General features: G+C 39.9%; 2 protein-coding genes across 3 annotated transcripts in view; one reads left to right on the top strand and one right to left on the bottom strand.

Moving 5' to 3' along the window:
* The window catches only part of vps13a (vacuolar protein sorting 13 homolog A), an 89,794-nt gene extending 67,799 nt beyond the window's left edge, over positions 1-21,995 (top strand). Inside the window, exons 55-76 of one of the 2 annotated variants that reach the window (XM_061902100.1) lie at positions 771-839; positions 1,298-1,430; positions 4,562-4,619; positions 7,118-7,289; positions 7,359-7,512; positions 10,780-10,926; positions 11,013-11,094; positions 11,174-11,243; positions 12,842-12,956; positions 13,029-13,142; positions 13,225-13,370; positions 13,446-13,527; positions 13,651-13,764; positions 13,922-13,997; positions 16,474-16,637; positions 16,715-16,760; positions 17,609-17,732; positions 17,814-17,928; positions 19,706-19,791; positions 19,866-19,989; positions 20,966-21,040; positions 21,124-21,995. In XM_061902100.1, coding sequence (XP_061758084.1) covers positions 771-839; positions 1,298-1,430; positions 4,562-4,619; positions 7,118-7,289; positions 7,359-7,512; positions 10,780-10,926; positions 11,013-11,094; positions 11,174-11,243; positions 12,842-12,956; positions 13,029-13,142; positions 13,225-13,370; positions 13,446-13,527; positions 13,651-13,764; positions 13,922-13,997; positions 16,474-16,637; positions 16,715-16,760; positions 17,609-17,732; positions 17,814-17,928; positions 19,706-19,791; positions 19,866-19,989; positions 20,966-21,040; positions 21,124-21,174 — 2,317 coding nt within the window. In that variant the 3' untranslated portion in view covers positions 21,175-21,995. The remainder of the gene's footprint in view (positions 1-770; positions 840-1,297; positions 1,431-4,561; positions 4,620-7,117; positions 7,290-7,358; positions 7,513-10,779; positions 10,927-11,012; positions 11,095-11,173; positions 11,244-12,841; positions 12,957-13,028; positions 13,143-13,224; positions 13,371-13,445; positions 13,528-13,650; positions 13,765-13,921; positions 13,998-16,473; positions 16,638-16,714; positions 16,761-17,608; positions 17,733-17,813; positions 17,929-19,705; positions 19,792-19,865; positions 19,990-20,965; positions 21,041-21,123) is intronic. The other variant, XM_061902109.1, reaches the window with a different exon arrangement.
* A 1,009-nt stretch (positions 21,996-23,004) lies between these two features.
* The window catches only part of LOC133553635 (guanine nucleotide-binding protein subunit alpha-14-like), a 14,528-nt gene continuing 13,044 nt past the window's right edge, over positions 23,005-24,488 (bottom strand). The window contains exon 6 of the mRNA XM_061902088.1: positions 23,005-23,928. Coding sequence (XP_061758072.1) covers positions 23,738-23,928 — 191 coding nt within the window. The 3' untranslated portion in view covers positions 23,005-23,737. The remainder of the gene's footprint in view (positions 23,929-24,488) is intronic.

Here is a 24,488-nt window from a genome sequence, read left to right as displayed (position 1 = left end):
CTCGACGTCCATTGCATCCGTTCTCCCCTGGTGGGGTGGGGGTTACCCACATTTGCGGTCCTCTCCAAGGTTTCTCAGTCATTCTTATTGACGTCCCACTGGGTTGTGAGTTTTTCCTTGCCCTTATGTGGGTGCTGAACAGTGGATTTCTCTTTGAGACACTTGTGATTTAGGGCTATATAAATAAACATTGATTGATTGATTGACCTCAAAGTGGCTATGCTGTAAACTGACTTTTATTTACATTTATTTACAAGTTAGAATCCATTTAAAAAAAAATCTATCCGTCATGTCTTTCATAATGATTGTGAACGATTCCAAAATTCCCAAAAAATTGTATTTCCTTTTTAAGTTCCTGTAGACTTGTGTGGTTTGTGTTTCCACCAAATTGTAGTTTATACAAATCAGGCTGATGACGTATAGATGAGTGACACAGTATATTTCTCCGGTGATACCATGTAAATAAACAGAATATTAGATCATATTACTGTTACTCAAGTGTAAGTAAATGAAATACAAAGCAGTAATATAAAAAAACGATAAGATTTAGAAACAAAGAGAACTGGATTTTACATAAAAATTCAGGCTTTTGTCTGCAGTGTCCAACAGTCCAAATTTATATTTACCAGTTGAAAGTTTGGAGACAGTTCCTCATGCTGTTGAATGAGAAACGTTATCCAAAGTTTGGACTGGTGCTGTCATGTTTGCATTTAACACATTTTTTTCCCGTGATGTATGTATGTTTGTATGTGTGTATGTGGGTCGTGCAGCACAAAGAAAGAGTCTCCATGGGTGCCCAATGAGCTGCTCGACCTCTCCTTCTCAGCGGGGGAGGACAGGTAGAAGAAGAACCGAAAGAAGTGTCACTCGCTTGACACGATAATTAATACACATAATACTGTTGCCCTTATATAATTTTTTTTCCTGTTCCTGATTGTGTTTCAATCATTGTGATCTGATTTTATCATTCAAATCTGCCTATTGTTTGAGCTGTTGTAGTGTGACGTCTTGTGTCTTTACTTGCCTTCCGGGTTGAGGGCTTCTGACCGGATGAGATTCTGCTCCTGCTTCTTCCAGAAGTTCCCCTTTGTTGACCTTTTGTTCCCTCTTTGTCATAATGTTTGTGTGTGGAATGGGACCTGCTTATACAGTGTAATTAGAGGCATGGCATGGTGGTTGGGTTTCCGCTATATGTGTTTACTGTTTTCTCAAATCATTAAGGGAGTGTTTCTTTTAACATGATTGACACCGACGATACAGTATATTTATTGTCGATGCATCTTGTTTTTCCCTGCAGCTCGCAGAAAGAAACAGAATATGACAAACTAGAGGCGGGCAAGGCAGTGCACTACACTTGGACCGAGCCCACTGGGTCCAGAGAGCTTTGCTGGAAGTGGGGCGCTTACAGCGGGATGCTAAGAAGCGAAGAGGTGCGTATAGATGTATCAGTCAGTGGACAAATAAATACAATAAACAAGTATTTTTTTTAATAGGCGGTCCACATATTATGAGGTTTAATGTTTTGACATTCTCATAAATTATTATTAGGTTACTGTACAAAAATAAAAAGAGGTTTGTAGGGGGGTGGGAAAAAATCGATTCAAATTCGAATCGTGATTCTCACGTTGCGCGATTCAGAATCGATTCTCATTTTAAAAAAATCTTTTTTTTTTCTTTTTTTTTTTTTTCAATTAATCAATCCAACAAAAAAATACACAGCAATACCATAACAATGCAACCCAATTCTAAAACCAAACTTGACCCAGCAACACTCAGAACTGCAATAAACAGAGCAATTAAAAGGAGACACAAACACGACACAGAACAAACCAAAAGTAGTGAAACAAAAACAAATATCAACAACAGTATCAATATTAGTTATAATTTCAGCATAGCAGTGATTAAAAATCCCTCATTGACATTATCATTAGACATTTATAAAAATAATAAAAAAAGAACAATAGCGTCACAGTGGCTTACACTTGCATCGCATCTCATAAGCCATGACAACACACTGTGTCCAATATTTTCACAAATATAAAATAAGTCATATTTTTGGTTCGTTTAATAGTTAAAACAAATTCACATAACTGCAATTAGTTGATAAAACATTGTCCTTTACAATTATAAAAGTTTTTACAAAATTCTACTACTCTGCTTGCATGTCAGCAGACTGGGGTAGATCCTGCTGAAATCCTATGTATTGAATGAATACAGAATCCTTTTGAATCGGTAAAAAATCGTTTTTAAATCTAGAATCATGTTTAATTGAAAAAATGACCCCAAGAATCGATATTGAATCGAATCGTGGGACTCTGAAAGATTCACAGCCCTAGAGATTTGGTTGCGTGGAAGAATACATAGTCGCTATGTTGATAAAACACCAAGTCCCTTTTGTCCTTTTTAGTTTACTTTTTTCCCTTCATTATGTGTCCCAACGTGTGATGGAACATTGGATTAGGGCTTGGCGGTGTAACGATATACTCAATGTATCGCGGGTTTGTGTCTGTGCGATATAGAAAATGACTCTATCCTAATATTCGAGTATATGTTCTCACGCAGTTGCTTTTAGCTGCTGGCATTACACTACAGGCTATTCGCGCTCTTTGTTGTCTCTCCTTCTCACAGACAGCAAGCGCACCTTCTCACATACGTCACATACATATACGCTCTCGCGGAGCAGAGAGGTAGCAGCATGGGTAACGTTTGCTGTGGTGCCAGTGGTAATACGAGAGAAAGAAGGTGCGAATCTGGTAACAAATAAAGGAATAATTAATTCCCAAGAAAAACAGCAGGGGGTCCATCATCTGGCGGTGGTTTGGCTTCAAGCGGGAATATGTCGAACAGACAAACGTAATTTGTCAAGTGTGGGGCAAAAACGCTGCTACAAAAAGTAGCATTACTGCTAATATGTAGCATAATTTGAAAATTAAGAGTGCTTATTCCGCATTTCAACATCTCCATTCGGTGCCACACCAAAAAATGCAGAGGCAACCATTTCAACAAACACCGTATGAAAAAAATAGTCAACAACATGAGGAGATAACGTCCGCAGGAACCTACCACATAGCGATTTGATTTACTATTATGCAGCTCATTTTTATTTGACAGTTATTGAAATATCTTGTGTGACATCATGCACAAAAGTGCACTTTATTTGTTTTAAACTATTGTAGTGGCATTCTGTACAAAAAGTGCACTTTAATTTATTGTTGTTTTGATATGTCATCTTAGTGACATAATGCAAAAAAGTGCACTAATAGCTTGTTTTAAAATATCTCTGACAATCTGACATGAATGTTTGTGCCACTGCTTAATAATTGTTTAATAACTACACTTTTGGTCAATTGACTTAGTTGGGAATTCCCTCTCTGCATGAATGTTTAAAATGAGCATATATTAATGCAGTATGAACTATAATGTTTTAATGTAGACAAATAGAATCATCATACTGGTGTGATTATATGTTTAAGTGTTCATTCAAGGGTAAGGCAAAATATCAAGATATATATCGTGTATCGTGACATGGCCTTAAAATATCGAGATATTAAAAAATGGCCACATCGCCCTGCCCTACATTGAAAGGATCTTCTCCTAAGAAATGGACAGTGAATACTCAGCAGTGTAGCAGTCTCATTATTGAAACGTCCTCCTCCCAAAATACATGTCTGTCTCAGGGATACAATTAAAGAGTTGTTCTCTTTTTTTGACTGTTTTATCTAATTTTGTATTTATTCTTTATTTACTGTATTTTGTATATACACCTTCGGTTCTTTGACAATATGAGATGTAATTACTGCATAATTAGGTCATAGTTTCTATTTACTCTTACGTAAACCATGGACCTTCTGTAATGTATTTATTGCCTGTTTCATTAAGTATACCCCAATTTAGTACAGCTAATTATTTCAAGTTAAAATGAAAAATAAAAAACACTTTTGTCTTCTTGTCTCTCATAAGGCTTGTGAACAATAGGCAAAATTCCTGCTGTTTCCCTTTAATAGAACAGTTCTGTTCAAGACACCTTCCACAATTGTAATAGTGTTTTGCAAAAGCAAGTGTGCGGCAGTGGTTAGTGCTCGTGCCTCAATATTAGAAGGTCATTGGTTCGATTCCTGGGTGTTTGCATGTTTTTCTTGTGACTGCGTGGGTTCCCTTCGGGTACCACGGCTTTCTCCCACCTCCAAAAACATGCACCTGGGGGTAAGCGGAAATAGGCGACCACAAACCCCCCCCCCTCAACCCCGAAGTTCCATCCATCCATCCATTTTCTACCGCTTGTCCCTTTTGGGGTCGCGGGGGGTGCTGGAGCAGCAGCACTCGGGCAGAAGGCGGCCTACACCCTGGACAAGTCGCCACCTCATCCCAGGGCCAACACAGATAGACAGACAACATTCACACTCACATTCACACACTAGGGACGATTTTTTTGTGTTGCCAATCAATACTAAAATGTATGTTTTTGGAGGTGGGAGGAAGCCGGAGTACCCGAAGGGAAACCCCGAAGTTCTGTCTGCTTAATTGTTCATAGATGTTCAGCTTTGTGCTCTTGCATCCACAGGACCTGCGTGAAAATGTCAGAGAAGAAGGCATTCTATATGTCATCTCATTTTATGAAGGTGAAATAAACACACTCACACCTCATTCATTTGTTGTCTTAATAGACAGAGAGAGTTGTGTATTGCATGTGTCCATGTACTGCAAAAGTGTCAAACTGTTTTTTATTGAGGGCCGCATTGCTGCCCTCAAGGGAACGTTTGTAACAATCAATCATGTTATCCATCAACCTGTTGGTAAAAAATAATATTAAAAAATAGTTGTCTATTATTGCAAATTGTGTTAGAAAGTTATTATACATTGCTAATTAGAGATGTCCGATAATGGCTTTTTTGCCGATATTCCGATATTGTCCAACTTCTAATTACCGATATCAACCGATACCGATATATACAGTCGGGGAATTAACACATTATTATGCCTAATTTTGTTGTGATGCCCCCGCTGGATGCATTAATCATTGTAACAAGGTTTTCCAAAATAAATCAAATCAAATTATGGAAAAAAATGCCAACATGTTACTGCCATATCTATTATTGAAGTCCCAAAGTGCATTTTTTTTAACATGCCTCAAATCAGCAGCTTGGAATTTGGGACATGCTCTCCCTTAGAGAGCATGAGGAGGTTGAGGTGGGCGGGGCTTAGGTGAGGGGGTAGGAGGTAGCCGGGGTATGTGTTGTAGCGTCCCAGAAAAGTTAGTGCTGCAAGGGATTCTGGGTATTTGTTTATGTTGTGTTACGGTGCAGATGTTCTCCCGAAATGTGGTTTTTATTCTTGTTTGGTGTGGGTGCACTGTGTGGCGCATATTTGTTAAAGTTGTTTATACGGCCACCCTCATTGTGACCTGTATGGCTGTTGACCAAGTATGCCTTGCATTCACTTGTGTGTGTGAAAAGCTGTAGATATTATTTGACTGGGACGACACGCAAATGAAGTGCCTTTAAGGTTTATTGGCGCTCTGTACTTCTCCCTACATCAGTGTACACAGCGGCGTTTTAAAAAAGTCATAAATTTTACGTTTTGAAACCGATACCGATCATTTCCAACATTACATTTTAAGGCATTTATCGGCCAACAATATCGGCAGTCCGATATTATCGGACATCCCTATTGTTAATCATATGTTTTTTTTTTTACCAACAGATTGATGGCTAACATGATTGTCACAAGCAATTTTGATAACCAAAAAAAATTAATGCTGGGAGCATGGTTATATAATAATAAAGTTTAGATCAACTGTATGCAGTACAATTTTCTGTCAAAATTGAAAGAACAAAAACATTCAGCCAGAAAGTGCTTAATTATTTCCAGCTTTTCGCAGTCCAAAAAAACCACGTAGCGGCCCTCTTAAAATAATACTGCGCACCACATAAAATTATGTGGCAGGCCAGATAAAATTATATGGCAGGTAGATTTAAAAAAAAATGTGGTGGACCACAGACAACATGTGGGTTTGTGGTGGGCCAGCTATGGTCCCTGGGCCTTGAATTTGACTCACGTGATGTAGTGTATCTGGTTTTAACAATGCGCATACTCTAACTTTTCAGATTTCAGATTTAGATTTATTGGTCCCCGTTGGGGACCAATAAAGACAGTACACATCACGAACAAAAATAACAAAAAGACATCATACATGACCAACACATTGACAGGCTTGTCCGACAGGTCACCCGGGCCTGCTGTTTAGGGCGGCTATAACTGTAGGGATGAGGCTTTTCTTGAGGCGGGCCCTCCGGAATTTGATAGTTCTGTACCTGCGCCCTAATGGTAGTGGGATGATGTATTGGTGTAACGGGTGAGTCATATCCTGGACTATTGTGTTTGCCAGTCGAATGATGGACCTGTGGTTTAGATCTGAAATATTGGGTGTGGGTAGGCCGATGATTTTAGCTGCTATGTTTGTAACGCGTGTGAGTTTGGTCCGGTTGGTTACAGAAAGCATAGTGAAAAAACATGTGCAACAGTACAGAAGGATGGATTGAACAATGCTTTGGTACAGTAATGACAGGAGGTGAGGTGTAACGTATAGTCCTTTAGGTTTAACTTGCTTCAATCCTGATTCCATTGGGTGTCCTACCTTTTTTCCTCATGACTGTAAATGACATTTTTTACGCAAATTAAGGGTTTTAGTCAAAATGTTTTATAAGACACGCTCGCGTACATGTAATACAGATGTCTTTGAAATGTTATAATCATTAGAAAAATTACCAAAGACTTACAGACAGTAAGTTGCATATTTTACACACATGCCTGTCAGACCGCTGATGGTGTGTACCAAATTTAATGGCGATTTGAGTAAACACCCTGAAGTTACATTGGGTGTTTTGACATGTGTGAGAAATTTCAAGTCTGTTACATGTGGTGTATTTTTCGTAAACATAATAGCACAGGCAACAAGTGGGGGTGCTTGTTTTGACAAACTTTCACTCTTTTGTGCACAGCAGTTTAGTAGAAGAAGAGTTGGCTCCCACTAACGCATACTACCTGTTCTAATTGTTCTACATGACTACACCTTGGTATGAACATAAAGTAAATATGTTGACATTTGGTCGATCCCAAGGTCTGCAGCGAGTAGTGCTGTTTACTGAGGAGCTACGCCTCTACAAGCTGCTGTACGAGAGCGAGAAAGCGCAGTTGGCCGACCAGGAGGTCATCCTGTCGCTGTTCAGTGTTGGATTGTCTCTGGTCAACCACAGCAGCAACCAGGAGATCGCCTTTATCGGGATCACGAGGTAGGCAACACGCCTTTTACCTGTCCCACTTTAAGGCGTTGACACTTGAACGTTGACTCCTCACTGTAGTTCCAATGAGGTGTGGGAGTACAAGCCCAAGAAGAAGAATCGCTGGAAGGCTCTGGCCACCAATGAAGCTGAGGTTCTAGAGATGCGCTACAAAGACTATGTGGAATCTGAACCTGTAGACCAAGCCATCATCAACCTGGAAAACAACTTCCAGGTGAGACTCACACATTGGACACACACATACTGGGTTATTTATAGGGCTGTGAATCTTTGGGCATCACACAATTCGATTTGATTCAATTCTTGGTAGTACCTATTCGATTCAGAATCGATACTCTATTCAGAATCGATACTCGATTCTAAACTATTCTCAATTCAAAATCAATACTTTTTAATAACACTGCGTGCAAGTTATATGATTAACTCCATTCCTCTATTAAATAAACAGCTGTGATGCATTTCTATATTACTTAAAAGAAAACTGGTATTATTTAATAAAATGTTACCCAAACATTTAATAAAGCCAAAAAAACGCTTTCTGACAGTTTGTTCAAGATGCGCTGTTTTGTGGGCAGTGTAATTTACGTGCCTCCACTTCAACTGCGTTTTTCTCCCTGCCGCTTCCGTATGGAGTCTACTGACAGATATAAGTTCAAACCAAACGGCGCTTTGTATTGGAAATGGTAACAGCGGAGACTGCATGTGCTTGTACGAGCCAGGATTCTCCACAACATGAGGACAGAGAAAAATAACAACTTTATTGACTTCAATGTCGCACTACAATGGCAGACTTGCGCAAAACTCTTCAGGTAAATCTTTACCTTATATGGAGATATTTGCTGACGTTACATTTAGAAAAAACGTCACAAATTAGGCAAATTTCATACCGGTCGTTTGGAATAAGTATGAAGGAAGGCAAGATTATTTTATAAACATCGCCTCCATATAGGGCTGGGCGATGTATCTATTTAGTCAATATATCACAGGATTGTCTCTGTGCGATATAGAAAATGATTATATCGTGATATTCGAGTATACGTTCTCACGCAGTTGCTTTTAGCTGCGGGCATTACACTGCATGCTCTTTCCACTCTTTCTTGTCTCTCCTTCTCACAGACACCAAGCCCACCTTCTTACATACGTCACATACTGTCACATCATACGTCACATACGTATACGTTCTCGCAGAGCAGAGAGGCAGCAGCATGGGTAACATTAGCATCACGGAGCTGAGCAGCATGGGTAACGTTAGCATCACGGAGCTGTGCGAGCGGTAATACGAGAGAAAGAAGGTGCCAATCTGGTAACAAATGAAGGAAGAATTAATTCCCAAGAAAAACAGCAGGGGGTCCATCGTCTGGCGGTGGTTTGGCTTCAAGTGGGAATATGTCAAACAGACAACCGTAATTTGTCAAGTGTGGTGCTAAAGCGTTGCTACAAAAAGTAGCATTACTTCTAATATATAGCATCAATTGAAAAGTCACCTGCCAGAGAATGACGAGTGCTTTTTTTCGCATGTCAACATCTCCATGCGGTGCCGTACAAAAGTGAACTTTATTTGTTTCAAACATTTGTAGTGGCGTTCTGTACAAAAAGTGCACTTTAATTTAGTGTTTTGATGTCATCTTAGTGACATCATGCACAAAAGTGCACTAATAGTTTGTTTTAAAATGTCTGACAATCTTGCACTTTCTGTTTTGGAAATGACATGAAAGTTTGTGCCACTTAATAACTGTTTAATAGATACAATTTTGGTCAATCGACTTAGTTGTGATTTCCTTCTTTGTATGAAAGTTTAAAATGATCATATAATCATGCAGTATGAACAAGAATGTTTTAATGTAGACACATACAATCATCATACTGCTGTGATTATATGTATCAAGTGTTAATTCAAGGCTAAGGCAAAATATCGAGATATATATCGTGTATCGCGATATGGCCTAAAAATATCGAGATATTAAAAAAAGGCCGTATCGCCCAACCCTACCTCCATGCCTCCATGGGTTGATTTAAAATTTTCGCGATTTATGCAGATCTCAAAAACCAAGAAGAAAATTTGGTTTTGTATAATAGGTCCCCTTTTAAGATACAACCAACATGGGAGAAAATATCTCTTTTGATGACTTAATGATGTTTTTAAAAAGGTTGATGAAATTAACACTGTTGTCCTGAAATAGTGACCTATACCTAAAAAGATGCCATTTATTACCGTATTTTTCAGGCTATAAGTCGCAGTTTTTTTCATAGTTTGGCTGGGGGTGGTACATAGACTCCGGAGCGACTTATGTGTGAAATTATTAACACATTACCGTAAAATATCAATTAATATTATTTATGTCATTCGCGGAAGAGACGAAGAAAATGTCAGTAATCGTCACACACACCTCAACCAATAAGAATTGGTGGGGGAGGGTCATGGCAGAAGTGCATTGTGGGTCATGGAATGCTAACTTCTATATGCTATACGCTACTGCCCTAGCTATTAAAATTGATAATTTAATCGTTGGCGGTAACTTATAAATACTGAGAATTTCTGAACAAAAATGGCACCGAAAAGGAAATCATGTACTGCAGATTACAAGCTGGACGTAGTGAAATATGCAGCAGAAAACGACAAGGGGAAGCGGCGCATACCTTTGGAGTTGGCAAAGTTGTTTAGAATCGACATCGAGGAAGATTTCATTGGATTTATCGATTAGGAGGGACAGATTGTTTGATAAACGTATAGCATGTTCTATATGTTATAGTTATTTGAATGACTCTTACCATAATATTTTACGTTAACAAACCAGGCACCTTCTCAGTTGGTTATTTATGCGTCATATAACGTACACTTATTCAGCCTGTTGTTCACTATTCTTTATTTATTTTAAATTGCCTTTCAAATGTCTGTTCTTGATGTTGGATTTTATCAAATAAATTTACCCCAAAAATTCGAATTATACTTCAGTGCGACGTATATATGTTTTTTTCCTTCTTTATTAAGCATTTTCGGCCGGAGCGATTTATAATCCGAAAAACACGGTATGCAATGGTGGGGGCTTGTGCCAATCACATGCTTTACTTTTATACAAAAACACCTTTTCTCAAAATTGTTTTCATAAAACCAGTAAATGTTCACTATATGGTGACACATTAATACAATTATATCTATCCTGCACAACACTGAATTTATACAACTTTGAATATCGATTTTCATTTTCCAAATTCCTTAAAAATTTAGGCCTATGTGCATTTATGCAACAATTCCCTAGCTCTAATAAACATTTGGTGTTAAGAGTCCATAAACACACCAGGACCTAACAAAGGAAATATGTAATATTTATTGGATTACTATAATAATTGTACTACAGACTGCTAGTGAGATTTAGTACCGGTATTTCACTGTGCAAATACGGTGCATTTCAATGACTGTCAATTTTTCAGTCATAAATCCATGTAAGGAATGTGAATTAGTTGCAACATTACTTTCATCCAGGTTTTGCTGTCTACCAACACCAACGAAATGCGATTGCTGCAGCCGTGTTCAGCTCCCCTCCGACGGCACTTCGTGCCGGGCGTCAAGGTGGAATATAGCACTTCGCTGCGCCAGAGCGCCTACCGTGTCCAAATCCACCACCTACAGGTCAGAGTCCAGACAAGTCCAGTATCTTGTCAGACGCATCCTCAAATCTCTTGTTCTCAACATTTAACAGCTGATGTCTTTTACAGATCCAGAATCAGCTGCCCGGGGCCATCTTTCCTTATGTTTTCTACCCTGTAAAACTACCAAAGTCAATCGCCATGGACGCAGGTCTGTTGGATTGGCTTTCATTGGACAAAAGGGTGTTCATAAATGTTACATATTGATCTGATATTTAATTTCCTTACAGAACCAAAGCCTCTCACTGATATCAGCATTGTAACCAGGGCAGCAGGACACTCTAACATCTCACGCATCAAGTAATTGAGAAACTTTTATAATACTTTATCGTCCTGTTTTGTGCATTTCAAGGCTGTCCAAAATCCGAGTCGGGGCTATATGTGTGTCTCCAGCTTAATTTTCACTGGCCATCCACATTTTGTAAACGTAAAATGAAGCACAGTTGCCTTATAAAGGATTTGGGCCACATTAATAAAAAACAAAATTTGTTAAAACATTATCATATTCTTTCATTTAAAAAAAGTAATATTTAATTGGGGCGGCTTGGCTCGGTTGTTAGAGCGGCCTTGCCAGCAACTTTAGGGTTCCAGGTTCGATCCCCACTTCAGCCATCATAGTCACTGCCGTTGTGTCCTTAGGCAAGACACTTTAGCCGCCTGCTCCAAGTGCCACCCACTGTCACTAGAGAAAAGCGCTATATAATTCAGTTTATGTCCATCCATCTATTTTTCTACTGCTTGTCCGTTTTTTTGGGGTCCCGGGGGGTGCTGGAGCCTATCTCAGCTGCATTCTGTCAGAAGGCGGTGTACACCCTGGACAATTTGCCACCTCAACACAGGGCCAACACAGATAGACAAACAACATTCACACGCTAGGGATCATTTAGTATTGCCAACAAACACATTGAGGAAAATGTATTGGCCTCTATTCTCCAGTACAGTGGTTCTCAACCTTTTATCAGTGATGTACCCCCTTTTAACATTTTTTCAATTCAAGTACCCCCAAATCAGGGCTATGTCATCAGTTTCTGATTTATTAAATTGTATAACAGTTCAAAATATTGCTCATTTGTAGTGGTCTTTCTTGAACTGTTTGGGGAAAAAAGATATAGAATTACTAAAAACTTGTTGAAAAATAAACAAGTGATTCAATTATAAATTACTTCTATACATAGAAGTAATCATCAACTTAAAGTGCCCTCTTTGGGGATTGTAATAGAGATCCATCTGGATTCATGGACTTCATTCTAAACATTTCTTCACAAAAAAAGAAATCTTTAACATCAATATTTATGGAACATGTCCACCAAATATCGAGCTGTCAACACTGAATATTGGATTGTTGCATTTCTTTTCACAATTTATGAACTTACATTCATATTTTGTTGAAGTATTATTCAATAATACGGCGTGGCGCAGTGGGGGAGTGGCCGTGCACAACTCGAGGGTCCCTGGTTCAATCCCCATCTAGTACCAACCTCGTCACGTCCGTTGTGTCCTGAGCAAGACACTTCACCCTTGCTCCTGATGGGTGCTGGTTAGCGCCTTGCATGACAGCTCCCTCCATCAGTGTGTGAATGTGTGTGTGAATGGGAAAATGTGGAAGTAGTGTCAAAGCGCTTTTAGTACCTTGAAGGTAGAAAAGCGCTATACAAGTACAACCCATTTATCATTTTATTTATTTATAATAAATATATTTATAAAGGATTTTTGAATTGTTGCTATTTTTAGAATATTTTTAAAACATCTCACGTACCCCTTGGCATACATTCAAGTACCCCCAGTGGTACGTGTACGCCCATTTGAGAACCACTGCTCTAGTATGTATTTATTGTTTGTATGAGGCCCTCAGTGGGGATACTTTATACATCCTGAATAATGTTTCTCCTTCTGGTTAGGTACTTCAAGGTTTTGATTCAAGAAATGGATCTCAAACTGGATCTGGGATTTCTTTTTGCCATCCTGGACATGTTCAGCCCTGAGGATGCCAGCGCCATGACCGCACTGCAGATGGTGCGAGACTCCCACGAGTAGTTATCGACCTACAAACTGAATCCTTTTATCAAGGTTCTATGATTCTTTCAGGTGGAACTCTTTGAGAAGGATGTGGAGTACATCAAGGCGGAGCTGAACCACGCCTCCGTTGCTGACACAACTCCCATTAGCCTCTTTGAGTATTTCCACATTTCCCCCATTAAGGTATGGAGTGAATTTCAGATTTAAAAAATCACCAAAAAAAACAAAATATCACTTTGTTCATGAGTCACATTTGCGTCTTCAGCTTCATTTAAGTTTCTCTCTGAGCACCGGCGGTGAGGACGGCTTGAAGGAGAAGAGAGCCAACGAGCTCATACCCATCCAGTCCCTCAACTTGCTGCTGAAAAGCATCGGCGCCACGCTCACCGATGTGCAGGACGTCGTCTTTAAGTACGCATCCGCAAAAACCGACGCGCTTCTGTGACTTTTTGTTTTCTGGCTGACCGTCATTGCTGTTTATGTCAGGCTGGCCTACTTTGAGTTGACCTTCCAGTTCTGCACCACGCAGCAGCTCAACTGGATGGTCGTCAGGCATTATTCCAAACAGGTCACCACACTGTCACCTACTGTTTACTTTATGCATCGGGCTACTTCCTGTAAACTGAAGAAAATAGACTTGATGGCATAGTGACTCAAACTGCCAAAATACATTCCTATGCCATTATTTCAGGCTATAAAGCAGATGTATGTGCTGGTGCTGGGCCTGGACGTCCTAGGAAATCCATTTGGGCTGATCCGAGGGCTGTCGGAGGGAGTTGAAGCCTTTTTCTACGAGCCCTATCAGGTGAGTAAAAACTTTGCGACTCATCATTTACACATTTTTTTTTTAAATAAATGACATCATCTCTTCATATACCACTGCAGGTTAAAAAAAGAACAATTCAACAAGTGATAGATTAACAGTACCGGTATTGTCATGTTTTTCTATGGGGGTTCCACAGGGAGCCATCCAAGGACCAGAGGAGTTTGTGGAAGGGATGGCACTCGGAATGAAGGCTCTGGTGGGCGGAGCTGTAGGTGAGCAAGTACACTTTGTATACACAGAGAGATGTAAAAGACAAGCGAAAGCATCAGAAAGTCTTTTTTTGACTTCATATTGAATGAGTTGTGGGGATTCTTAAAGGGGAACTGCACTTTTTTTGCCTATCGTTCACAACTAGAGATGTCCTATAATGGATTTTTTGCCGATATCCCGGAATTGTCCAACTCTCAATCACTAATATGGCACTGCCATATTTATTATTGAAGTCACAAAGTGCATTATTTTTTTTACCAAGCCTTAAAACTACAGATTGAAATTTGGGGACATGCTCTCCCTGAGATAATCCTAATACCCACTACAACTATGGGAAATAATATAGTTTGACTTTCAAAAAGCGCATTATTTAATTTTTTTTAAACATGCCCTTAAAACAACAGCTACAAAAACAATGAAGGCACACAGCTTCAGTCCCGGGTATACTAAAGTTTTTTATAAATGTATTTTTTTTTTTTTTTTTTTTATTAAATCAACATAAAAAACACAAGATACACTTACAATTAGTGCACCAACCCAAAAAACCTCCCTTTTTCTTGACCGCGGACCGCGTTGACCGGTCCGCAGCTACAAAATGGGTTGGGGACCACAGTACTAGAGTAATAAAGTAAACAATAATATTGTACTCCTTTAGTAGACTGCCTGGCATTCTGTATAACAGGAAATTATAAAATGGGCTCAATCTGCCCTGCTCTAATGTATTTGTATGAGTAACACAGATGTGCTGCAAGCTAGTGGTTAATTAATGGGGAAATCGTCGCTTTCTCGGTCCGAATCGCTCTCGCTGCTGGTGGCCATGATTGTAAACAATGTGAGGATGTGAGAAGCTCCACAACCAGTGACATCACGCGCACATTGTCTGCTACTTCTGGCACAGGCAAGGCTTTTTTATTAGCGACCAAAAGTTGCGAACTTTATCGTCGATGTTCTCTACTAAATCTTTTCAGCAAAGATATGGCAATATCGCAAAATAATCAAGTATGACACATAGAATGGACCTGCTATTCCCGTTTAAATAAGAAAATCTAATTTCAGTAGGCCTTTAATATTTAAATCACCAAATGTAAATGGAGTATTGTTGGCGGTTTTTGAATGGATTTTGAAAGAAAAAGTCCATCCATTGTCATGTCTTTACTAATAATTGTGAATGATCGGCACAATTCCCAAAAAGTGCAGTTCAGCTTTAAATGAGGATATTGCTTATTACAGTGATACAGTTTATATTGGTAATCCGTTTTTAAAGGTCCGATGATAACCGAAGCAATTTTTCCAATAAGAAATAATGTAAATCCAATTTATTTGTCCCAGACAGATGAAAATTAAACACATTTAGAGATAATAATTATATTTACTCCGGTATAAGGAGTGGTAGATGGACGTAGGGAGAAGTAAAGAGCGGCAATAAACCTTAAAGGCACTGCCTTTGTGTGCCAGCCCAATCACATAATATCTACGGCTTTTCACACGCACAAGAGAATGCAATGCATACTTGGTCAACAGCCATGCAGGTCACACTGAGGGTGGCCGTATAAACAACTTTAACACTGTTACAAATAAGCGCCACATTGTGAACCCACACCAAACAAGAATAAAAAACACATTTCGGGAAAACATCTGCATTGTTGCACAACATAAACACAACAGAACAAATACCCAGAAACCCTTGCAGAACTAACTCTTCAGAACTAGACCCCCCCAACCCTGCCCAACCCTATCTCCTCATGCTCTCTCAGGGAGAGCATGTTCCAAATTCCAAGCTGCTGTTTTGAGGCATGTTAAAAAAAATAATGCACTTTGTGACTTCAATAATAAATATGGCAGTGCCATGTTGGCATTTTTTTCCATAACTTGAGTTGATTTATTTTGGAAAACCTTGCTACATTGTTTATCTTTTATTAAAGAATCATGTTGGTAAAACGCTTTTGCTTATTTTGGTACAAGTTCTTTCTTGAATTTAACAATGTTTCTCACCATTTTTATCAAAATGATGTCATTATCAACTTTTTTGGCTACATAGTTGCTTATTTTGGGATCGTATTTTAAACAAAAAGTCACCAATGGGTGGTACTCTTTGTTTAAACACTTGATTCCGCTGAATAATAATAATAATAATAATGATAATAATAATACCTGGGATTTATATAGCGCTTTTTCTAAATACCCAAAGTCGCTTTACATGTGTGTGTCAGGGGGGGCCGGGGGAGGAGGGAGGATAAAAACAACTTTATTAGAAAAGAAAACTAAGATAAGCAAGCAAGAAAAGAAAAAGAATAAAGAGACACTAAGAGCAGGGTCAGTTTGGGAAGGCTAGTGTGAAAAGGTGAGTTTTTAGGGTAGTTTTTAGATGGTAGGGATGGAGGGGGCATCTCTGAATAATGCAAGGGTAAACAGACAAGTTTAAATTAAAGTACCAGAAGATTCTCAAATGAATAGATGACTAACTGCGCCACACCATAGGGGGCATAGCTGGCGCCGCCTCCAGGATCACAGGTGCCATGGCCAAGGGGGTCGCCGCCATTACCATGGATGAAGAATACCAGCAGAAGAGACGAGAGGCCATGAACAAACAACCCAGCGGCTTAAAAGAGGGTCTGACCAGGGGTGGAAAAGGATTAGTGTCTGTATGTGCATACCTTTTGTCTGATCTAGTTTGCCATTGAGAAGGAAATGCTGACACTTTGCCATGTTTTCTTGACAGGGCTTTGTCAGCGGGATAACGGGGATTGTTACCAAACCCATTCGAGGTAGGTTGAATTGATTTTGTTTGTGTTCACCTTCCCATCCCAGTCGCTTCACACTTGGTTCGTAGCCGAGTGTGAAGCGACTTGGATGGGAATCAGCACCTCCAAGTCCGAGTCTTTGGTTCTCGCCCGGAAAATGATGGAGTTCCATTTCCGGGTTGAGGAGGAGATCATGCCCCAAGTGGAGGAGTTCAAGTACCTCGGAGTCTTGTTCACGAGTGAGGGAAGAGTGGATCGTGAGGTGGACAGGTGGATTGGTGCGGCATCTTTAGTAATGCGGACGATGTATCGATCCGTTGTGGTGAAAAAGGAGCTGAGCCGGAAGGCAAAGCTTTCAATTTACCGGTCAATCTAAGTTCCCATCGTCACCTATGGTCAGAGCTTTGGGTTATGACCGAAAGGACAAGATCACGGGTACAAGCGGCCCAAATCAGCTTAATTCGCCGATCTTGGCGGGGCTCTCCCTTAGATATAGGGTGAGAAGCTCTGCCATCCGGGAGTAGCTCAAAGTAAAGCCGCTGCTCCTCCACATGGAGAGGAACCAGATGAGGTGGTTCGGGCATCTGGTCAGGATCCCACCCGAACGCCTCCCTAAAGAGGTGTTTAGGACACGTCCGACCGGTGGGAGGCCACGGGGAAGACCCAGAACACGTTGGGAAGACTATGTCTCCCGGCTGGTCTCGGAACGCCTCAGGATTCCCCTGGAGGAGCTGGACCAAGTAACTGGGGAGAGGGAAATCCGGGCTTCCTTGCTTAGGCTGCTGCCCCCGCGACCCGATCTCGGATGAACGGGAGAAGATGGATGTTCACCTTCACATTTAATTGATCTTTTTGGGTGGTGTTATCTGCAGGAGCACAAAAGGAAGGAGCGGCAGGTTTCTTTAAAGGATTCGGTAAAGGTCTGGTTGGTGCCGTTGCCAGACCCACAGGAGGGATCATCGACATGGCCAGCAGCACGTTTCAAGGCATCAAGAGGTCGGTTCTCTTCACAAGGAGCACTGGGTTGCGCATATGACATACAATCCATATATGTATTTTTTTTTGTTGTGTCTGTAGTGCGGCAGATACGTCGCAAGACATCGGATCTCTGCGTCCTCCTCGCTTCATCCACGAGGACGGCGTCATACGGCCATACAGGCAAAGGGAGGGCATCGGCAGTCAAATGCTACAGGTAGTAGTACATCCTAACTATGATTTTACACAACCAACATCGCCCGCAATCTTCTGAAATCCACTGGTGTTTTATGTAGCCGCAGTTTGTACTTCACACACACATAAAGTAGATACCGCCCTTCACAGGGCCTGTTCCAAGATAGCGATAAAACGTTAATAATGGACATGAAAATGCCTCATTTTGATACGGTACTCTAATCCCTATAAGATAGCTTTCTGTTATTTAAATACATTTTACATGCAATTTTACACATTCAAAAACAATTGCAGGCGTATGGAATACAGTAGAGGTTTCAAAAAATGTATTTTCTATTAAATCACAATTCTGTTTTGTAATTATTCTTAATCGATTCAAAACATCTAAATCGATTCTTTAAAAAAATGTTTTTTTTTTTTTTTTAATTTATTTTAATTTGTATCCGTCCTGTCCAGCCACTCAGGCAAATCTTATTGTTGATGTATTTGCCCATATCTGCTGTATAGATTTACCTCCAAATAGAGAAGTGTTGGATACTTCTCTTGTTGCCTTATTGGTATTTTACTTTATTAAATATTTGGGGAGCATTTTGTTAAACTAAACATGTTTTGTTTTTTAAAGGAATATAAAAAAATTACCGGATCAGTTTGTCTATGTTATGGTGAAATGTAGTTAATCATAGAACTGGCACCCAATGTGTTTAAAACTGTATTGATTTTACCCCAGGAATCGAAACAAATTGTTTGGTGCCCAAAGATTCAAAGCCCTAGAAGACAGTATTGATAAGGTGCAGTTACACTTCATCAAGTCTTGTCAGAGCATCTTCCTGTGCTGGAAAACCTTGTGTGAATTGACAACGCCCTCTGCTGGATTCATAGTTACATCTTTTCATCTTTTTCCCCTGCAGATAATGCCATCAAACCACTTTCTATTTAAAAATACCATAAAAAGATAAAAATAAAGACAAAAAAAAGGATGGTGATCTACCATAAAAATTGTCCAGATTCTTGAAAGACTCATTTTGTTGCAAGATGGTTAGCTTTCTTAAATGCAAGATTACAATTAAAGTAAAAGTTAAATGAAAATAAGTAAACTTGATTACCAGATTATTTTGTCCCGAATTTAATCTAAATATATCTTTAGCAGCTTTTATTTCAAACATGACTGGCAAAGCATGTTTAGTCTTTTGAGCAAATATTTTGGCCGTGTTTATATTTTTTTCCTCCATCGCGGACATTGTAGAACAGAAATAGTAGAAGGAAAAAAGGGGGGTTAGATTTTTGGCTGACCTTCTCTCTTGTCATGTCCACAGAGGTACTTGGCCCTCAGGGACTTCAGTGACTGGGAGGATTTGTGGGATGAGGAAAGCAGCTAGCCAATGGAAGATCTAGTGTAGCATCCCTACTCTCTCTAGTCTTTGCCAGTGTTTAAAAATATATATTTTTTTGTATTATTATTAATGATTGCTGTATTATTGATTTATTTAATATGTATGATTTATGTCCCTTGTTATTGAATCCCTTTTACTTTGTCATCTTTTCATCATCAAACTTCTGCATTTGTTGACATCCTCCACTTTTGTTTTCCTTGTTCACCATCACTTTCCAATAAAGTGTACACATTTTCAACCTCCATCTGCCATTGTCTTTGTTTCACCCTCCATTAATCCCCCCCCCCCCCCCCCCCCCCACCCCATATATTTAAATGTCCTCATCAATGTCAAACCTTCGTTAAATAATTCAAACTCATTGTCATGTTTGAGTGTTAATGGTGACTTCCTGTCCCTGTGTCGCTCCAGAAAATCGAGAATGGCCGTTTTGCTAAATACAGATACTTTGCTCACGCTAACGTCAACGACTCCGACTTCTTCATGATCACCAAGAGGTGAGCGCTCACTCCAAGTTGAATAATTTATCTTCAACGCGGGGAATAATTGAATGTATTATTTTCCTGTGCAGAGGGATTTTCTTTGTGACCACGGGAACGTTTGGTCAACTGAACTGCGAGTGGCAGTATTTGTTTGACGAGTTCACCAAGGATCCCACCATCGTGGAAAACCGCCGTCTTCGCATTGAGGCTAAGGTGAGCGCTAATATAGACGTGTATTTTTCTGCTAGTTTTACAAAACCCAAAACCAGTGAAGTTGGCACGTTGTGTAAATGATAAATAAAAACAGAATACACCCATCCATCCATCCATCCATCCATCCATTAGCTTATTTGGAATGTGATGCCTGCAACATGATTGTAAGAGCCTAAATGCTGGTTAAGTTAATTTACATTTTTATTAAGGTGCTTTATGTTTACTTAGCCAAAAGTAAACATATTATTTGCATAATATGAAAATGTATGTATTGAATTATTAAATTATTAATTAATTATTAAAAGGCTCACTTTATTTGTAATTATTACAAAACCTGTTCCAACATGACTGTGCACCAGTGCACAAAGCAAGCTCCATAAAGACATGGATGACAGAGTCTGGTGTGGATGAACTTGACTGGCCTGCACAGAGTCCTGACCTGAACCCGATAGAACACCTTTGGGATTAATTAGAATGGAGACAGTCTATTCAATTGGATGTAAATTGAAAAGGATTGGCAAATCATTATATTCTGTTTTTATTTACGAATTACACAACGTGCCCACTTCACTGGTTTTGTGTTATGTACAAATGAGCCTCTTGACTGGTGGAAGGGGCGCCGCGGTTTTCCGACAGTGTCTTTGAGATTATTCTGACATTGTCATTGTATTTTCTGGTCATAGAGTCACAAAGTTGTTGTTGCGCTTAAATTTTAATCCATAACTAGCTGTTGTCAATTGCCTGGTTTGCCTACCCAGTTGTGATGGACCTATTCCGTTGTCAGGAGCACATTTCACTGCTCCTATTCTGTGATGACGTCACAAAAATGCTCGCAAACAAAAAAAGGCTCACTGAAGCTGAAGTGTCTCAAGATTTGCTGAGTCCTCACAGGATGATGCACACGGTTTATATTAACCAATATTCCACTTTTCTTCCTTTTGGCATTTGATTTTAACGACATTGACTTTTCTTGCAGGAGCGAGTCAAGTCGGTGTTTCACGCCAAAGAATTTGGCAAGATCATCAATTTTAAGACGCCCGAGATCGCCACCGTGAGTACCAACTCCTCTCTCTGATTATTTTTGGAAGACTTAGAATGTTCTGACGTGTTGTATTCTTGGGGGTGCTTTTTCAGTGGGTTCTTGCTAAACTGGAGGACGCCAGGGAGAGGTTGCCCAAATACTGACCAGAAAATCAACACGTACACTAAACACTCACTAAAGAGCTCTTATACATCACCAGTGCCTTTGTTTGAATGCATGTCTATTCTGTGTTGTGTGTGTGTGCCTTTGTTTGAATGCATGTCTATTCTGTTGTCTGTGTGTGTGTGTGTGCGTGTGCGTGTGTGTGTGTGTGTGTGTGTGTGTGTGTGTCTGTGTGTCTGTGTGTGTGTGTGTGTGTGTGTGTGTGTGTGTGTGTGTGTGTGTGTGTGTGTGTGTGTGTGTGTGTGTGTGTGTGTGTGTGTGTGTGTGTGTGCGTGCGTGCGAAGAGTTTTTGAACAAATTACATTTTAAGTTAAGAAACAGCTCTTGTCACATTAAGGGAATAATCACATTTCTTGTTTATTTAGCACACTCATTCAAATATTTTTTGGGATAGGATGGAAACTGTATTTTTTTATACACATTTTTGCATACACATGCCATTTTTTTTTTTTTACTGTATGCTGTATATTAATCTAATATGTATATACACAAATATTCATCCACAGTATTAACACTGTAATTTCAATGAGTTTTATATTGCACACATGCAAGGCCAAGTAAGTTTCTAAGAATACTAATTATATTATCAACATCTTTTTTTTAAATTATTATTTATGCTTGGGGTTTATGACTAATGTATATTTTTCGGTGTACATTGCAATGGCTCATTCTTTGAGTTCAATAAATGATTAGCGTGCTTTAGTCAGCATCTCTTCCCACCGCTTTATTGTTGCTAATTCTATGCAAAACTGCACCATAATGACTCTAAATAAAGTTGTTTGATTGGTGATGTTTAGCACAACCTGGAGCCATTTATTTGAAAGCTGAATAAATGATAACGCATCAACATGGAGGAAGCCCACAGTGGAGGTAAAAACACACACACACACACCACCTGCACATCCGGCATCCGTTATGAAGATGTTTTTATTTTATGGATATTTCAAAAGTAATTGGATTTATTACACAAAAATACACAATACGAAGGTCCTGAGTAGATAGATAGATAGATAGTACTTTATTGATTCCTTCAGGAGAGTTCCTTCAGGAAAATTAAAATTCCAGCAGCAGTGTACAGTAGTCCTGAGTTCAATCCCGGGCTCGGGATCTTTCTGTGAGGAGTTTCCATGTTCTCTCCGTGACTGCGTGGGTTCCCTCCGGGTACTCCGGCTTCCTCCCACCTCCAAAGACATGCACCCGGGGATAGGCTCCTCCCACCTCCAGATAAATGCACCTGGGGATAGGCCCCTCCCACCTCCAAAGACATACACCTGAGGATAGGCTCCTCCCACCTCCAAAGACATGCACCTGGGGATAGGCCCCTCCCACCTCCAAAGACATGCACCTGGGGATAGGCCCCTCCCACCTCCAAAGACATGCACTTGGGGATAGGCCCCTCCCACCTCCAAAGACATGCACCTGGGGATAGGCCCCTCCCACCTCCAAAGACATGCACCTGGGGATAGGCCCCTCCCTCCTCCAAAGACATGCACCTGCAGATAAGCCTTACCCACCTCCAAAAACATGCACCTGGGGATAGGTTAATTGGCAACACTAAATTGGCCATAGTGTGTGAATGTGAGTGTGAATGTTGTCCATCTGTGTTGGCCCTGCGATGAGGTGGTGACTTGTCCAGGGTGTACGCCGCCTTCCGCCCGAATGCAGCTGAGATAGGCTCCAGCACCCCCAGCCACCCCAAAAGGGAAAAGCGGTAAACAAATGGATGGATGGACACAAAAATACAAAGTTGAAGTGTATGCTTTTATTAGTTGATTTTCCTTTTAGAAACACAAAATAGTATATTTTCGTCAGATATAAAGAAAAAAACAAATCGTAGGAATACATATTTTAAAATACAATTTTTTTTAAATCAAAACAATTTTTTTTTTGTTGATGTTTGCACATTTACATTTTTATATTACATTTATTTTATTACACATGGCATACGGTATGTTAATATACTCTGAAGTAAAGGGAAACGTGACATATTTACTCTGTGTATAATCACATTTAGGTGAATAATGACAGATTGCATGAGTATTAAAACACATTCACAGTCTGACTACATTCCAATAATTTTGCTGGCACTATTTTGTTGAAAAAAACAACAACACTATAATTTAGGAGGGGTTGAAAATATTTTTGGGAAGCCTTTACCACCAAAGTTTTTTTTCCTGCAAATTTTTGGAGACATTGTAAGCTGCATGTTGCATTGAAAACCTGATTAATGTTTTATCCTAAATGTGTTTAAAAAGACATGCACCTGGGGATAGGTTGATTGGCAACACTAAATTGACCCAAGTCTATCCGTGTTGGCCCGGTGATGAGGGGGCTACTTGTCCAGGTTGTACCCTGCCTTCCGCCCAATTGTAGTTGAGATAGGCTGCGGCGACTCCGAATGGAATTGGCAGTAGAAAATGGATGGATGGATGGATAAAAGCAATGTATGCCTAAAGAAATACAGCGAGATTTATAATTAGTCATATTCTTATAGTACATATTTGTTAGCCAGTTGTTAGTATACATTATAATACTGGTCCTCTTTCAGACCAGGTTGAACTCCTTCAGGTTATGTCTCAAGATGGTGTCTTTGACCGCCACAAAGACAAATCGAATGTTCTCCGTGTCCGTAGCGCAGGTGAAGTGAGGATAGAGCGTCTTGTCCTTTTCGGGTTTTTGTTCCTGGTACATCTTCAGGATGAACTCCTGAGCAGACGCCGCGTCCTGACGAGGGCCTGAGCAAGTATTTTTGACAGTCAGTTCAACAATTGTTTTATCTGATAGCTTTGTCTAGTTTGTACCTCAACTTACGAGTATTCTGAGACGAGCATAAATTTGAGTTACGGGCCTCCCTGTCGCCGGGTTTATAAAGTATTTGTGCACGGCAAACAGCTGGAGATCGACACAACTGCCCTCCAACAACCGGAATGGAGAAAGCAGATAACACCCACCGAATCAAAAAAGCAAACCATTAAAAAAATGACCAACCGGGAGACCGGTTTGCAAATCTAGCCCGTGTGTAAAAATCCATGAAAATATGAATAAGATGCCGAATTACCCATTTTGTTTCAGTTTGTTGTGTCTATTATCTCCACAAACTGGAACAGTGAGCCATAGTCTTACTCACTGGGTCTTATTCAGACATACACTATATTGCCAAAAGTATTTGGCCACCCATCTAAATGATCAAAATCAGGTGTTGTAATCACTTGGCCCGGCCACAGGTGTATAGAATCAAGCACTTAGGCATGGAGACTGTTTCTACAATTGTGAAAGAATGGGGAGCTCAGTGATT

Source organism: Nerophis ophidion, linkage group LG01 (genome assembly GCF_033978795.1).
Source record: "Nerophis ophidion isolate RoL-2023_Sa linkage group LG01, RoL_Noph_v1.0, whole genome shotgun sequence".
Lineage (NCBI taxonomy): Eukaryota > Metazoa > Chordata > Actinopteri > Syngnathiformes > Syngnathidae > Nerophis > Nerophis ophidion.
Note: the sequence above shows the minus strand (reverse complement) of the source record. Positions and strands in the feature narration are given on the sequence as shown.